The sequence below is a fragment of the Hirundo rustica genome, chromosome 1 (genome assembly GCF_015227805.2).
Source record: "Hirundo rustica isolate bHirRus1 chromosome 1, bHirRus1.pri.v3, whole genome shotgun sequence".
NCBI lineage: Eukaryota > Metazoa > Chordata > Aves > Passeriformes > Hirundinidae > Hirundo > Hirundo rustica.
This window is the reverse complement of record NC_053450.1, coordinates 135,068,730-135,086,527: the sequence shown is the minus strand read 5'-3', so window position 1 is coordinate 135,086,527 and position 17,798 is coordinate 135,068,730. Positions and strand designations below refer to the sequence as shown.

The 17,798-nt window shown below is 43.8% G+C and overlaps 1 protein-coding gene across 2 annotated transcripts in view; it reads left to right on the top strand.

Moving 5' to 3' along the window:
- The first annotated feature begins 7,665 nt into the window (after positions 1-7,665).
- FAM171A1 (family with sequence similarity 171 member A1) overlaps positions 7,666-17,798 on the top strand; it is an 86,224-nt gene continuing 76,091 nt past the window's right edge. Inside the window, exon 1 of one of the 2 annotated variants that reach the window (XM_040079788.2) lies at positions 7,666-8,019. In XM_040079788.2, coding sequence (XP_039935722.1) covers positions 7,926-8,019 — 94 coding nt within the window. In that variant the 5' untranslated portion in view covers positions 7,666-7,925. The remainder of the gene's footprint in view (positions 8,020-17,798) is intronic. The other variant, XM_040079798.2, reaches the window with a different exon arrangement.

Genomic DNA, 17,798 nt, shown 5'->3' with positions numbered 1-17,798 from the left:
TGTAGAATTTAATTACTTACGTGTCACATGAAACAGCTCGGTAGCAAACTCTGAGCTTGAGTTTAGTGACAGAAGGAAAACAAAAACCATCACAAAATGCATCACATAAATTGTTGTGGGAGGGACAGTGTTTAGCACTCACTAATTCAAAGCTGGGCCCTTGGGAGCTAAGAAACTACTTGTATTTGCTGGCACAGCTGTAGCTGTCGAAGAGATTACTAAGGCGTGATGGGATGTGTGTGGCAGTCAGATGCAGCAGAAGATTCATCTGAGAAATAAGTGCCATGATGTTTTGGGGCTTTTAACTAGGTAGTTAAAATATTCCCAAAACTATTGCCAGTAAGAACTGGTGGCATAATATGGTGAAATGTATACCCGAAATATTTTAAAAGGTGAGCTATTTAGATAGAGTTGGACTTGATCATCCTTGTGGGTCCCTTCCAACTCAGGATATCCTATTCTATTCTGGGTACTTGCAAATTGCCAATAACTTTGAGCTATTTTAAAGCTGCTGCATAATGGCATTTGGAAAAAAACCCTGAGCTTTAAAAATGGCAAGTCTCCACTTCTTATGAAGAAACAGTGATTCATACTGATGCAGCATTGTCTGTGTGACTCAGCAGGTGCATTGACACCAACCAGAGATAAGGGATGGGTTCTGATCAGTAAAAAAATCCCCATTCCTCAGTTTAGATTAAGGGAGGAAAGAGGTTGAAGTAGGAAGGTGGGAGTACCTGTGGTAATAGAGATTACGTAAAACTGCTTGAACAAGACTCTGGCAGTAGGTATGGCAAAGTTCAGAAATATAAACTGCTATAATTGCATGAGATTAAAAAAAAAGGAAGAAAAGACAAAGGAAAAAAAGCAAGTGCTGTTTAGAAATTTGGGTGAGAAGGAACAGTAAACAGATTTTAAATGGTAAATAAAATTCAATTGTTTTGAGTATAATGTTATAATTTCCAAATTTAAAATTGATATCCTTCAAACTAAAGTTTGAAGTAAATAAAATTTGGAGCAGAAAGATAAATTAGATTTTGGTTAATGTAGGCTGTAGCCAAAACCGTGCGAATAAGTGAAGTGTCCTGGATGACAGGAGATGTGAGAGCAGAGGCAGCAGGCAGAGAAGAGGAAGGGGAGCCACAGAAAGACATAATTGACTTCAAAACTTCAGAGAATTTTTTTTTCTAAATCTGAGTAAGATTATGGCTTCTGAGAACAATGTTTGCCAGTTTAGTATTGATTTATAAAGTGGTTTCTTTCCCGACCCCCCTCCCCCCCAAAGAAAAAAAAGAAGATTTTAGTCCAGGACTTGTAATGACAGCTCAAGGCCATTAAGCAAGACTCTTTTACATTTTATTTTTGCTGATTCAAATGAGCTGTCATGAGGAGGCACAAGGAAGCACAAACACTCACAAACTCCGTGAACAGAGCTGTGCCTGGATGGGTGTTTGTGTCACTATCGCCTTCCACAAGTCCACTGCTGTGGTGGCCTCTAGGAGAGAGCTGAGAGCAACGGTGTGACTCGGTGGTGAGGAACTCAGATATAAACTGCTTTGAGTGTATTTCATCAAACTGATCAAACAGAGAGGGAAGGCTCTTAGATTTAGTTATTAAGAGCTTTAGGGAAGCCAGGCTTTATACCCAAGTATACTTTAAAAAGCTTCTATTTTACTAGTATATTTTGTCATCACTTGCTGTAGCATAAAGAAAGTTTGGTTTGTTTTAATTTGACTTTTTTGTTGTTGTATTATAAGAGCTTTGTGGCAACTCAGACAATCACGTAAATAATATCCAGCAGAGTTTAAATCAAACCTTCTTCAGAAAAAGTTTCAGGTTCACCCAGCTGATATCCAAATGACAGACATCCTTTCAGCTGAATGGAGCCATAAATAACAGAAAAGGGCAAAGAAGGATTTTGATGCTGAATAACAACTTCCTCTTAATTATAGACTATGTTATACTAATCCTTAGTATGAATGTTGTCACATTTTCTTATTTTATTCAGAATTTTGTTATGTTGGTAGTCTTACTAAATCCTTAACTTTCAGAGTCAAGGATTCATCTGGGACTCTCAGATAGTTTGTTTTAAATTCACCTTTCAGAAATGCAGGAAAATCTGGAAAACAGGACAGCCTTAGAGATTGAAAAACCCCCTTGCCTGTCACAAAATGTTCTGATATCTTCCATAGCTCCCAAAAGCTCCAGAGGCCCCACATAACCCTTCCTTCATCCTTCCTTCCCCTGTTCCCCAAACCTACTGACTCCTCGGTCATCCTTTCATCCCTGCTTCAGATCTCCCAGTCCTTTCTCAGCTGCTGAGCCTGGCCTCCCAAAATCCTCATGTTAACTTCAAGAGTCCTTACTGGCTTTTCCTCTGCAATCTTTATGCAATGCTTACGGATTTTTTTTTTTTTTTTAATCTCCACCTAGTCCTATACTGGCAGCTCCCATAAGACAAACATAATTTTATTTAATATAGAAATAGGGCAGTAAAAGCTACTTTTGGCTCTAATGTTTATTAAAGTTTCAAGCTGGTCCACATCCAGTTGTCTACTAAAGAATTCAGTGTGCAGTCAGGTATGGGGAGGTATTTCACACATAACTGTTTCACATAACTGGCTTCCCTGTGTAAACAAGTACTTAGGTCTTGCTGAGCCAAACATTTCTTTACCGTAGGAGCACATATAGGCAGTAGTTGAGTCTCATATTAATAGCACAGCATGTGTATGTCAATATTGAAATGATCTTAGATCTTCAGGGTGAAAGCTATTTATGCCAAAGACAGCATTATGTTTTGGTATCCATGCTCAGCATGGCTACAACTAAATCAACAGCAGTACTCAATCACTGCTAGATTTCTCAAAAGGGTAACTGTTGTCCTTGTCATAAAACTTTGCTTTTTTCTTTGAATGATCTAGGGCTAAATAGCTGCAATAATTTTCATGTAAAATGTTTAATACCCCATAATCTGTAGCTGGCTCAGCTTACCAGGAACACAGCAAAATACTCTTCAGGGCTTTATATCTGATGTTCACTTTTTTCTTTTTTTTTTCTTTTCTTTTCTTTTCTTTTCTTTTCTTTTCTTTTCTTTTCTTTTCTTTTCTTTTCTTTTCTTTTCTTTTCTTTTCTTTTCTTTTCTTTTCTTTTCTTTTCTTTTCTTTCTTTATTTTTTAGATTTAGATTTGTGTGATCTTCCATATGTAAAGTAACTTGCACACTGGTAAACAAGGACTCATCTAGAAATTATAAAACTACTTCAAAGCAGTTCTCAAATGCACACACTGCTACTGCCAACCAGAAAGGCTAGATAACAGCCTGCTAGAGCTGTCTTTGTCATAAATATTTGCACCTTCTGGTTCACCGAACTCACTTGCTATATATGAAATAGCTAACTGTTAAACCTCCATTATAGACTTGTCATTGGCTGTCTGAGCACTGCTTTCATAACTTGTATTTCTCTACGTGGAAATAATACCACAAGAAATACAGTAGTAGACATTGTGAGAAAGAAGAGAAAATAACTAATTAGCTCAACTTTTTGCTTAAGCACATTCAGCATACCTTTCAAGGGTGTCTGAATATTATAGATTAAAAAATTGGAAATTTTAAGCCTACCTACAAACTAATCCATATAGTCTCCAAGGCACTAATGATTGGTACAGAGAGCCTCATTAATAGGTACTCATGTTCTAAGTATGTTAGTATTCATTACTTGAATAGCCAGCTATTTGAAAATGTGTTTTTTACAATTTAAAATATAATTTACATTGCTTGTACAATGTAAAAATGTACTGTGCATAGAATCAGCATGGTCTGGACAAATAGGAAATGCTGCAGAAAAGAAAAAGTAACCACCTTGGGTTAGGAATAGGCCCAGCCATCTAGCTGCCACTGCACCTCCAGTGCTAGGGCTCAAGTATTCTTTCTGAATAGAAATCACAGAATGGTTGAGGTTGGAATGAGCTTCTGGAAGTCATCTGGTCCAACCTGCCTGCTTAGGCAGGGCCTCATAGAGCCAGCTGCCCAGGCTTGAGTCCAGATGGCTTTTGAACACATCCATGGATGAGAACTCCCCAACCTCTCTGGGCAGCCTGTGTCAGTTCTCAGTCATTCTCACAACAAAAGTGGTTCCTGATGGTCAGAGGGAAGCACCTGTATTTCTGTTTGTGCCCATTGCCTCTGGTCCTGTCGCTGGCCACAACTGACAAAAGCCTGGCTCCGTCCTCTTTGCATCCCCCCTTTATACACGTTGATCAGATTCCCTCTGAGCCTTCTCTTCCCCAGGCTGACCAGTCCCAGCTCTTTCAGTCTTTCCTCATAGGAGAGATGCTCCAGACCCTTCATCATCTTCGTGGCCTTTCGGTGGACTCTCCCCAGTGTGTCCGTGTCTCTCCTGGACTGAGGAGTGCAGAACTGGACACAGCACTCCAGGTGTGGCCTCACCAGTGCTGGGTAGAGGAGAGAGATCACCTCTCTTGATCTGCTGGTAAAGCTTCAAATAATGAAGCCTGGGATACCATTCAACTTCTTTGCTCTAAGAGCACTCTGCTGGCTCATGTTTAGAACTGAGTTCTCACTACAGCCTGACTTAGGTCATTTTATTGTATTAATGTTATATGTTGACGCTGCTCCTGTGGTGTTTACTCAGGCTGCAGTAAATTGTATAATTTTTTTCCTTAAGGGTATCTAGCAAACAAGGCATGGAAACATGACTGGGGTATAGCTTATATTTGCTTAAGTTTGAAGAGGATTTGAACTGTGCTATAAGATATCAACTACCCCTTGTGTCACAGGGAGTTTTCAACCAGGAATCAATGGCATTACCAGTATGTCAGTGTTATATGCTTCAGTGCTCACTGAGGCAACAAAGAAAAGATCGTTTCAAGAGAAGCTATTTGGAGGAATAGGTCAGTTTCATTACATGAATAGCAGCATTTATGAGAGTGTTACCATGTAATTATATCGACAAATTTAGCCTTTTCAGGTAAGAGACAAGCCCTGTGCGCCCAGCATAGTTTGTAAGGATATCTGGGCTGAAATAAAGAGAAATGTGGGGAGTGTGTGGTACTATACACAGCTTGTGTTTTCAAAATCTGCAGCTCAGAGGTCCAGCAGTACTTGAAAAGTGGCCACGAGGTTGAGTGAGGGAGGTGATTCTGCCCTCTTCTCTCATGGGACCTTGCCTGGAGTACTGTGAACAGTCCTGGGGCTCCCAAATAAGGAGTCCAGAAGAGGGGTATGAAAATGATCAGAGGACTGGAACACCCCTCCTATAAAGACAGGCTGAGAGAGCAGGGGTGGTTCAGCTGGAAAAGAGAAGGCTCTGGGACAATGGCTTTAAATGGAAAGAGGACAGGTCTAGATGAGATAGCAGGAGGAAATCCTTTACTGTGAGCATGGTGGGACACTGGAACAGGTTGCCCGGGGAAGTTTTGGACATCCCATTCCTGGAAGTGCTCAGAGCCAGATCAGATGAGTTTAAGCAACCTGGTCTAGTGGAAGGTGTCCCTGCTTATGCAGGGGAATTGAAACTAGATGATCTTTAAGGTCCCTTCCAGGCCAAACCATTTGATAATTCTGTGATTTCTCTGTGCAATATCTCTTTTCTCTCCAGCCTTAGTTGTTATGTGTTATCCACTGATGTTGCAAGAATTGTTGTATCTGTTTGGTTTTTTGTGAAAATAATACAGCTATATTCAGGAAAATGCATTTTCCTCTTCGTATGCTCTGCCCTTCCTAATGGACAGAACTAGGTTTTATATAAGTTTCTAGCTCTGAGCTCATCTTATGAATGCTAATTTAAGTTCATTAACATCTAGAGAAAGGGAAATAAGAGCTCAAAAAAACTCACAAAAAACCAAAACAAACAAACAAACAAACAAAAACCAACAGAACCCCCCCCACAAAAAAAAAAAAAAACAAAAAAAAACCAAAAAAAACCCCCACAAAAACAAACAAACAAACAAAAATTTATTTGCCACATGGCCAACCTCCTTCCGTTAGGAACAAGTTGTCTCACAGTTAAGACATGCCATGAGTTTACAATATTGAAATCTTTGTTTATGACAAGCAGGAGTAAGATCACATGATCTGTATTTGTTCATTTAGTCTTCTCTGTGAACTGAATAGCCTTTTTGTACTTAGGTTCCTTATGGGTCTGAACTTTACAAATAAATCATCCAAGTTCTCGGGATAAAAGGATAAAGTTGCAGCGTCTACATAGTATTTATCAACTATCAGAAAATGTATTTGGAAACAGCAAAAACCAAAGTGAAATATGTTGTAATCAACGGGAATGTCTCTGAAAATGATCTATTAAATCAGTTTTAACACTTCTGGGATATCAGAACTTCATAAAATTCATAAAATAAACAACCTGTAGCTTGTAATGTAGCTACTCTGGTCAAATACTGAAATGACAAAATAAACAACTGTATTGCTTTCTAAAAATCAATCGATAACGCATCACATTTTTATCGGAAAACTTTATTTAAAAATAGATTTACAAATAAATCTTGAAACTTTAAGACACCTCAGTGAGAGATTACATTTGCAGGTATACAAAGTTCAGTCTTAGAGGCCAGCTGAAGCACTGGCAATGTTTGGGAGCAGATCGTGGGAAATCCATGAGGCAGTGGGGCAGAGGCTTTGCTTTGCACAGCTGTGTAAAGACTTCCCATAATAGCTGTCTGGAGCAGCAATCTCCCTGCTGCAGGAAACATGAGGAGCGCCTGTTCTCCCTCCCTCAGGACGCGTAATGCTCAGCAGAGACAGGGAAGGGAGGAGTGACTGCTGTGCCCTTGTGTTCTGTCTCCGCTGGCCTGAAGGAAAGCAAGCCGAGAGATGCTCTTAGGGAAGACGCAAACCACCCCAAGTGAGAAAGCCCCTAGGGAGATCACCCTGCCCCCGGCAGAACGTGCCCAGTGCTACCCGTGCCACGCTCCGCACGGGGCGGCGCGGGAGGCACCGTGCCCGGTCTCAGTCCTCAATGCCACGATTTCCAACTCGGAGTTCACCGTTCCTGTGCAGCTTGCTATAGCATTTTTTAAAACTATTTTGTAATAAAACCAGTAGATGGGTGCATTCGCTGTTGCTTTGTGGTTGGTTGGCTCGTTTCCTTTTTTAAATTCGCTTTAAATGCTCCACCAGCGGCAGGGGCCTGGCCGGAGTCACGCGTGGCAGCGGGGCCGCGGGGGACCCTGAGACCCGACACGTCCCAGCCGTGCGGAGAGCAGGTCACCGCGCCCGCCTTCCCCCTCTTCCCTCCCGCTGGCTGCGGTGGGAGGCGAGCGGGGCCGGCACGGCTGGGGAGGCCATTTTGCAGCCGTTCAGGGAGGGAGAGCGGGCGGCGGGCGCGGCCGGGCGGGAGCCGGCCCCCGCGGCAGGTGAGCGCGGCAGGTGAGCGCGGCGGCGGGCGCGGGGCCGGGCCGCCCTCTGGGACACGCGGCCGCCCCGGGCGCAGCACCGGCGCTGCCGGGGAGCCCCGCGGCGGGGCAGGGCGGGGCGCGGGCGGCAGGGGGCGCTGCGCCGCCGGGCGCGGGCAGGGCAGGGGGTGCCGCCAAAGGGTTAAGGGGCGGGCGGGGAGCCCGGGCCGCTCCCGCGGCGAGAGCGGGGGGAAAAACGGGAGCGGAATTAAAGAATAAACCCGGGCCGAGAGGCAGCGGGGCCGCGGAGCTCTTCCGCCTCCCCTTCCTTCCCCCTCGCCTCCGCCGCCCGCCCGGGAGGGACAGCGCGGGACGCGGAGCCGGGGCGCAGCGGCGGGACGACAATGCAGCAGGCGGAGAAAGCAGGAGGGGCAGCGCACGGCAACATGGAGGGAGGCGCGGAGCGGGCCAGCCCCTGATGCGGCTCTTTCTCCTCCTCCTCCGGGCAGCGGCTCCGGCGGCGATTCTCTCCCTGGCGGCGGCTGGCGGCGGCGGGTGGAAATGAGCAGGTCGGCGGCGCTTCTCCTCTGCCTGCTGGGCTGCAACGTATGGAAGGCGGTGACCAAAACCTTAGGGGCTCCCGAGGCGGCTCAAGGTCGGTGCGGGATGGGTGGCGGGACTGGCCCGCTTTGTGCGGCTGTCCCCGGGGCGGCGGGGGCTGCATTGTGCGGGGGGCCGGAGCGAGGGTACGGCGGGGAAGCGGGTCGGTGATGTGAGACTTCTCCCGGCTTTCACCGGCCGCCGCGGACGCCGCAGCCCGGAGAAGCGGGGGCAGCCCCGCGGCTGGGGAGCTTTTGTTACTGGCAGGGGCAGGGGCTGCGCTGGCCTCATTGTGCTGCCCCCTCCGTTCTTCCCTCCGTCCCTCGGCGCCACCGGAGCTGTTGCATTGCGTCCTTTCCCCCCGGTTTCCCCACTCGTCACCGTGCCCGCTGCAGGGCCCGACGCGGCGGTGAGAGGTGGGTGGGGGGCACCGGCGGCCTCAGGCCGTGCGGGGCCGCCGGGCTGGGGTTCGCCCCCTGGGCTGACGGCGCGGCTCGGCCGCGGCCCCGGGACGTTTCCGGGCCTCCGCCGGGCCTTTTGTTCGGCGCGGTGGCTCCCGCCGGCCGGGCGGGGTCTGTCACCGCTGTCCCTGGGCAGCAGGGCAGAGACGCACCCCGGCCGGGCAGGGTCGTCCTCCGCCCTCGCCTAAGCAGGAGCAGAAGCCGCAGCGAGCCAGTGCCCGAGCGCCCCGGGGACAGCTGGAGCAGCTTCTGATGCTCCTGTGCCGGGTTGCGGGTCCTGCCCTGGGCTGCGCAGCCCTGATCTTCACCTGTGCCGTGGTATGGCAGCCCCTCGGCCGGCGAGGTGCACCTGCCCTCCAGCCCTCCCCCGTGTGGAATCTCGGCGATGGGGGGAGACGCCGCCGTGCCCTCCTCGCCCTCGGCCTTGCGTTTGGTGGCCCGGGGGGAGCCCCTCCCCTGTGGTCAGCATTGGCCTTGTGGCATGTATTGTCAAATGGCTAAATGTGTCATCTGAGATGAGCGCTCATACACCGGCTGAGCCTTCATGGCAGTGGGCTGGCAGCATCCTTCCCGCGGCGCTTGGGTGGATGGGCACCAGGGTATGCATTATGTCCTGTTTCCTTAGAGCTTTCCTTATCTCACACAGGCTGTAACAATCAGTAAGTGATGCTCTTTTTAAGAAATGAAACATTAAAAGTAAAATTAAAAGTAATTTTTGGTCTCCTTCTTTCATGGTTGTATTTAGGTACACTGAGCAGAATCTAGATGGGCATGTGTTCACACACAGAGTAGTCAAAAGGCAAAGGTGTCTTGTAGGAAAACCTACCATGCCAGGCAATCTTGACATCTAATGCAGTTCCAGTTTCTGCCTTTTTTAAAGGGCAAAGAAATAGCTGTTCTGGAATAAGAACCACTAACTCAAACTCAAAAGCCACTAAACTCACGATATACTGAGTTTATTGATAAGTGTGCCAGAAGACCTGAGCTTGGTGTGACCTGTGAAGCTAGCACTTCAGATACCAAGGTAATATCAAAATCTACTATAATTTTTGTATCATATGGAAAATCTCCTTCTGTGATCAAAGTGGTGAGGTATTGGCAGAATTAGTGCCTTTCAGCTGCCCTGTTGATCTTGTCTTCTATTGTCAAGCTCAATTCAGATAGCATGGAAAGGCTTGTCTGTAGCTGCTACCTCCACATCAAGACCGATGGCTGATTTTTGAGTAATAACAGCTATGTCAGTGAGTTGAGAATATCTTTATTGAAATAGAAATGTCTAATTTTTGTTTTCCATGTAATAACATCTCAGTTTTCGTAGTATCACTTTCCAAAGCTTGATTAAAAGCTCAGTCTTTACTCTTCAGACATGTATATTGGTACAAGGAGCTGATCTCATGTCAAAGTGTATTCTGCTTCTTAATTGCCACTTCCTTACTGTGAATCCTTTTTTGAAAGTATATGTGATGCCAGCTTGTAGCCTTGAATAACTTCCTGAATATCAGGTGTGATGATTTTCGGGGGAAAAGAGTTTTAGTACCAGGTACATTCCCAGTTTGTATATACACAGTACAGTAAGTGCCAAATGGTTGTAAAACCTAACTAGCTGGTTTTCCCTATTGTCCTTTTAGTACTATGGTCACAGTTAGAGGTGTAAGTAAAGGGCCATTGCCAAAGTTCAGGGATGTTTGCAGATGACTGTCTTTCCCTTTGTGACTGTGAATGGACTAGTTAAAAACCAAGTGATTGAAATAAAGATAGAGGTTAGAAAGCCAGAGTGTGCCATTAATTGCTTCAGTTGCAGTATTGTTGGACAGGTTACACAAGACTACGGTGGAGAACCCTCCTCAGGTGGGACAGATTAAATGAGACTTGGTTAAGGTGTTCCATGTCTGTGTTAACAAACCAAATAAATAGGTCTTGGATTTGGAGCTTTTTGAAGCTTGTCTTTGTAGTCGGTGTTCTGATTAAGGAAGGGATGAAGAGGGATACTTTGCATCAAGCATTTCTCTTTTCCATTGCTCTCAGACATATGTTCAGACAGTCCCAGCTTCAAATTCTCCTCAGCCAGACTGATGATGTAATTTGTGAATATGGAAGTACTGGTTATTAAGCTCTGCAGTTAGCACAGTATTTAGAAAATTGAATGACTTTTTAATGCAGATCTCTTGTGGCCTCTGAAGGTCACAGAGGTACCCTCTAAGTTTCAGTAACTTGCCTGCTTTTTAATAGAGTAAAATTCTCACAGATGAGTTGTTCACTTTTGTCAATGTTGGTGCTTGGAATCCCAGCAGTGAGGCTGTTAGATGTCCATGAAGGTACGCTTTAGAACCTTTACCTCTGTAACTTCTCTCAAGTACAGAAACCTGACAGGTATTTCAGATGAGGACTAAATTATGGTTTTGTGGGGTTTTTGTTTGGCTTTAATTTTGTTTGGATTTTTTAATTGTTCTACCAGGTAGTCCAGAGTTTCAATTTCTTTTAGTGCTGAAATGAATGCAAATTTTAATACAAACAAACAAGCCCCCAAAATAACCCTTAAGCTGAATTCCTGTTGGCACTGGTGGTTTGTTTGGTGAGTACACAAAATACACGGTGCATGTTTTTCACATGAATAGGCCTTGTGTAAAACCTGACAACAGACCCCTGGCATACAGGAGTTTAAGAGTTGTATGAAGATGTAATATTAACCTGGGGAGAATGTAAGCATAATCAGTGTAATTTGGGAAGGGATTAAATTTTTTTATTGCCTGTAAATATGTTTCTCAGTGGAAGATGAGGATCATTCATATGTAGCTGCTAGGTAGGTCTTTTTAGAGACATCTTAGAAGATTCTGTTTTAGTGCTGAAATCTGACATTATATTTGCTGCAGTGTGTATTGGTTTTAATTTGTATTTCATTTGGTCTTCTTATTTTATTAGTTGTTCAAAATTAGAAAGCTATGAATACTAACATTCAAGTAATAAATAGCACCCGTTTAAAATGCTAGCCTACTAGTAGATGAATATGGTCAGGATATCCCACCTTCACAATCCCAGAATGAGATTAGGTAGATAATTATTTTCCAGTATGATGGTGAATAAAAATTCAGATGTTGCTGCTTAGTCAATGTGCAGTGTTTTTTTCCTCTATGTGTGTGGAGGATGGGAGGGTTGATGCTTGACTGCTGCTGTTTGGAATTGCCTTCCTGCAAGCAGCCATTCCATTACTTTGTGGAAGCTAACTTCATAACCATTTCAGCTGGACATTCTACAAAGTCTGCTTTTCTGGACAGCACAGTAACAGCTCTGAGAAGACCCTCCAGTTCTGGGTTGGTTTTTTCGGTTTTTTGTTTGTTTGTTTTTAAACTGTTTATCCTCAGCTTGCAGTTTTAACAGTGATGCTAAAGTTCAGATGATGCAGAAATAGTCTTTGTAGTCTTTCTCTCTTTACTCTGGCGCTGCTGTACTGTCTCTTCTCATTCAGCTGCAAATTACTAATGACCATCAAATCCAGAGGTTTATTTCACTGAGACCACAAATGGACGACTCAAGAGTAGAAGCTAAATTGCTCTAAAGCAGTACAAAAGATGTTGCTTTTTTTTTAGTGGAGGACCCAATTGTTTACTCAGTACTAGATAGTGTTGCAAAATGTTAATGAAGATGAGGTGTTTGTTGATTTTATCAATTATCAGATCCAGGTAAGCAGTAGGTTTTGGTTGGGATTTTTTCATATTTGTCTTGAACTACTAATGCCTGCAAATGCCTAGTAACTGATTTCCCTTAGTCAGATGAGCAAGTTGCCTAGGTGATCTGAGGGTTTAAGGCTGCAGTCTTTTTCTCCTGAGCGTTTGTATTCACCCTTTTGGCTTGTAATACCTGGCATTAAATGATTCAACTTACCTTTAATAATGCGTGTATGCACTTGTGAAGTGACAAATGCATATGCTGGCTTTCCCTGCAGTCCCACTTCTGTCTTTTTTGCCCACTTGTGTCTTGAGGTAGTGTTAATTGCCATGTGCTTCTCCCTTCCTCCCTCCTTATTTTTGTCATATTTTAAAAGCCACACTGATGTCTTTTCCTGCTTGAGACTAAAACTGGCTTCATGAAGCTTTTATGGATGGCTGTGTCAACTTTTGCCTAAGTGAATGGTTTCAAATAGCAGTTTCTGGTAGCAGTGAAATGCAATTTTACAATTTTTAATTGTAGAGGTTAACAGAAGCTTGGTTGTATGTATTTGTGTGCTGGGGAGGAAGATGAATTGTGCATTTAGATTTTTTTGAAAATACAAGAAATTTCCAGTGGTTTTGGTAAATGGAGGAACAGAAATGTCACGCTGCTTCCTATTATTACAAACTTGAGATCAGTTTTTTACTCATGTGTTCTGTGGGCAAAGCCGGGCTCGGTGCAGGAAGAAAACCAAGAAGAAAATGAATGCCAAGGAAATGCAATTTGGTCATGTCATTATAGGAATGTGCTGTACCTGGCAGGTTGGAGGTTCAGCTTAAATGGCATTTCTTAACAGGCCTGCTTGAAGTCTCACCACTGACAAGCAGTGTGGTTGGGAATGATGCTTCTATGCCACATCCCAAATTCCAGTATATTGGAGCAGTACATTTGTTGTGAATCTCAAGCTTATAATTCTGGGAGTGTTCTTCCAGTCAGCCAAAAGCAAACTAAGTAATCTCTCAGAAATACATACAACTTGAAATCAGAACAATGCACTTTCAGTATTTCTGTTGGCTTATGCATTCATTACCTTATGCAAGCCGCATTTCTTGTAAAATCAGTTTTCCTTTGCTCCAGTAGATATATCTGTTCTGCCTTTAGATATAAAGAAAGGCAGCTTCTGAGAGAACTGTGCTGTTGGTATTCTGCTTCTCCCACAGGTCCCAATAGTTTTACCATATACATGCCAGGGAGCAAAAGTAATGAAGGCAAGAAGTCTGTGTAAATGGTTGTATTTACTAGAAAAAAACAGTGTAACAGTGTAATAATACTAATATAATACATGTTAATAATGTACACTAAAACATTTTGTTTTAGGAAGTGCCAAAGAGAACTGAATGTTTTTCTTTTTCTTTCAGAAATTCCATAAATGTTATCCTGAAGGCTGGTTTACATTAAGCTTTCAGTTAATGTAATATCTGGCTTGCTTTGCATGGGTAATAAGCATTATACACATGCTTTTAACAAATACCATTTTTAGTATTATTAGAAACTGGAAAATATGTATGTATTTTTTTAATACAGAGCCATAAGAATGTGAACGTACTATAATTTCTTGTTACTTTTTCTAAGTGCATTCAATCTTCCACTTTAAAATAGTAAGACAGAATCGCAGTTGACAAAATGGCATGTCTGAGTCCTTGAAAGGTGTATTTTTAAGTATGTTTCAACATAGAGCAACATTTTCATTTCTGTAAAATGCTGATGTTCTGATTCAGATACACCCCTGCCCCTCTTGCTAGCTTGAAGAGTAACAGAACTTGGGGAAAAACTGAAGGAAAAATTCATTTATGTACAGTATAGTCTCTAAATTTGACTCCCTATTACATCACTAGCTACATGGGGCATTGTGTGTATTTAAACCAAGCTGCAGTGGTTATAAAAGTTTGAGTAGAAGCAGTGTATGCAGGCAGGGCTCAAAAGTCCCTGGAAATCCAATACCGAGACTACCTTTTAATTGTTCCTACTCATAGTTTTTGCAGTTCTGTGAGCTGTCACTGTCTGCCATTCAGTGGAGGCATCCTAGGGAGTGAATGCCGGTCTTGTTCATTTCTATACACCTCATGCATTGGCAGGTGAAGCCTCCCTGTCGCTGTGAGTGGGAACTGCACCATGGCAAACTGCTGCTCTTGTGGGTGCCTTTCAGATGGGGAGGCAGGAGCACCTAACACTGCTGCTGTCGTGGGTGCCTTTCAGATGGGGAGGCAGGAGCACCTAACACTGCTGCTGTTGTGGGTGCCTTTCAGATGGGGAGGCAGAGCACCTAACACTGCTGCTGTCGTGGGTGCCTTTCAGATGGGGAGGCAGAGCACCTAACACTGCTGCTGTCGTGGGTGCCTTTCAGATGGGGAGGCAGGAGCACCTAACACTGCTGCTGTCGTGGGTGCCTTTCAGATGGGGAGGCAGGGCACCACTCAGACCTTGCTGGAGTTGGAGTCACTTGTAGGGGTCACGCTCAGGCTCTCTGCCCTGAGGGCTTTGAGGAGACACGGTGGCAGCTGAAGTTAGCAGGGAGGAAATGGAGCACAGAGCGGATGCCAAGGGGAAGGAAGTAGCAGCATCCTTTCAGCTTGGGGACAACAAAGAAGCTGAATCCAGGGGTGCATAATGCTTCCAGTTCGTTGTAGCTGCGGGAGTGCTGAGAGCTGCTGTACTATGTGGACGGTATAGTACAATAACAGCGTTTAACAGTAAAGGGAAGCTCACCTTGACAGTCCATAAATGCTGAGATAAATAGGAGGTGGAAATAGATAAAGTACTCCTGCTTTGTTAAAGAAAACAGAGCCCTTTCTTGTTCCTGCATTGATTAACAGAAAAGATAGTGGTATTGGGTTCTTCCTCTTGTTTCATCTCAGCTTTGTGATTGTCATTACTGAAACACGGTGTCTTTCATCCTTTATAAGCAAAGGTATATACTAACGCAGCAAGTATTTCTCAGGGGATTTTGTGAGACTCGCTAAGAAAACAGCACCAAATTAAGGTAAAAGCTGCATTTGTACTGCTGCTGCAAGGAAATTAATGTATCGGCAGTTTTGTCTGGCTCTCTTGCTCTTTACCATACTGTGAAAAGTTGTGGAAGTTAAGATCCAAATATCTCATGTCTCAGTCTGTACATATCAAGTACTCATGTGAGGCAGATGCAGTTTGCATCCAGGGTAGGAGGCATCTCGTCTTGCTTGGGTGTCTACAGACTTCAAGTGTCTGCATTGTAGTGAGTTGCCCAGGGGCCTTTTACAGACAAGATCTAATCTTCTGAGATAATGGAGCCTAGTATCATTCCTGTCACCTGGAGTAAGCACATTTAGTCTGATGAGTATCCACTGTGTGAATCTCCACCAAGGAGCATGACAGCCTACACAACACTATTTGAATTCCCATTTAGTCAGATGAATCCTCCCTCACTGTTGCCTCCCTCGATGTTGCCCTCTGGCTTGGCCTTGAGCTACTGGAGATATACAGTGTAATAACTATGTGAAGGAACACACTCTTGGATTACCTGGCCGGGTTATGTGCTTTTCAAGACTCAAACAAGAATTATTGTCTATTTACATTTCTAAACCATTTGTCTTTGTAGCATTATGCTTATGAACCTAAGTATTTCACTCCCAAGAGTAAATAAACAAAAAGTTTAGGAACAAGTAAGGAGGTTTGCAGAGTTGTTTGGACTTGCCTATGTGTTTTTGCCATGTTTTTAATTAGCTTTGTATTCCCAGGGGTTGATTTATTCTGGATTAAATTGCATCTTTACTCTCATCTTTGTCTGCTTTCTCATACTGGCATTTGTGTAGCAATGTGGTAAACCAGATCCAGGAAGTTATCTAACTGAAAACTCCTGTATGCATCAGCTCAGTCTTCACCTGGATCATTTCCCTGACTAGATTCATCAGAAATTACACAAATGCCATTGCTGGTGCAGTGAAAAGGGCTGGGAGGAGCTCGTAAGGGAGAGCAAGGACTTCATGTCAGCAGTGCCAGTTGATGCAGAATTACATTTTTTTGTAGAACTAAAGCATAAGACGTCAGGCGCAGCATTTAGAAAGGTAACTGTTTTAAAAGTCACTACTTAAGGGAAATTGCTCTTCTCTTGAAAGATACCATCCCATTGCTTAGAGTAAAAACATAAAGAATTTTTTGAAAAACCAATTTGCTTACAGTAGGGAAAAACCTGTATTATACAGTTAATGTTGGCAAACCTGGACCTGGGTGCTGGCAGATGATTTGAGGCACTTTGAGCTGCAACTGTCAGAACAGGTGTTTCTCCCTGCCTAGGATTTCCAGTTTGTACCCTGCATGGAATTTTAAACAGACTTCCATCCACAGTTTCAGCTCAAGTGTACTGTGACGTGTATTGTGACAACTCAACTGCTCAGAAGTATTTCTCCCAGTTGTAGGGCAACAGGTGAGTTAGTGCCCGAGTTATCTTTTCTCTGGATGTTCTGAATGGCTTGAGAGGAAATGATATATTTTAGCTCATTTGAATGCTAAAGAAACATGTGGGCAGTACTGGCACTTAGGATAGTCTTCTGGTAGAGTAACTTTTGCCAGCAAGTTGTCAGCGTGGGATTTAACATGATTAGCGCATGATGCCTGGTAGTGTCCGGTCACTCCTCTCTGATCTATCTGCCAGCCAGAGTGATTCCCACCTTCCTCCAGCTAATTGCCTTACTCCCCTTAGCTACTGCACTTTTGAGTTAATGTCTCCAAGATTAGAGTGTCTGCTGAAAGAACTTTTAACTCTTTATCCTACCCTTCCTTTCTGCCCCTGTGTTGGCCCTCTCGTATCTTGAAAAGCTTGGTTTGTTTTTGCTGATGACAGGCAGGAAAACGTCCTAGCAAGTGTTCATGGCCGTTTCTTGTTTCTGTTTGAGTTGGGCGAGCATCACTAGAGAAATAAACGTATCCAGGGGCTCTGGCGACAGGACTGATGGTCTGCAGGGGGTGAGGTGGAAGAGGGCAGAGGAGGGTAAACTTGTCTGGGCTTTGCATTGTGTTTGCAGAATGGGAGCCATCAGCTCAAGATGGGAGCTTGCTTTACTTCTCTCTGCAGTGTGGTCCCGGCAAGATTTGAAACCTGCTGAGTAGTATGCTGACCTGGACAAATATTACCGTAGTTAAAAAGGCTACTTGGGGTAGTAACATTGACGGACACAGTGAACCAAGGCAATATATTTGCTCTTTTATCTTTACTGCTAGTACCCAGAATATTCTTGAAATATTCACAGTTTATTTCAGCATTTGAAGTCCTGGCAAATAACTTAAGCTTGGGCCAGTCTTCATGATGTATGATGCACGATGGACCCAGAAACACGTTTGAAATGAGAGCTGTATTTTTGTTGTTTTGTGGTGAACCTGTGTGTGGGGACTGTTACATTTTCCGTACCATAAAAATCTTAATTTGAAGACACTAATTTCCTTTAAAAGGTAACTATCTTATAAGAACAAAGGAATTTTTATTTTATTCTTTAGTATACTGCTAGTTAGAACTTTTTAGAGGGAACTATGGCATTAAACTTAGTCAATGTAAATATTGTTATTAGCATGTTACATGAAAATTAAATATACAGTTGCTTCAAACAGCCTGAAGCAGTAAGAGCTAGAACTTCAAATGGGATGAATTTCAAATTTGCTTATTGCTGTAAGCTGTAACTGCAGTGAGCTTTAGAATATT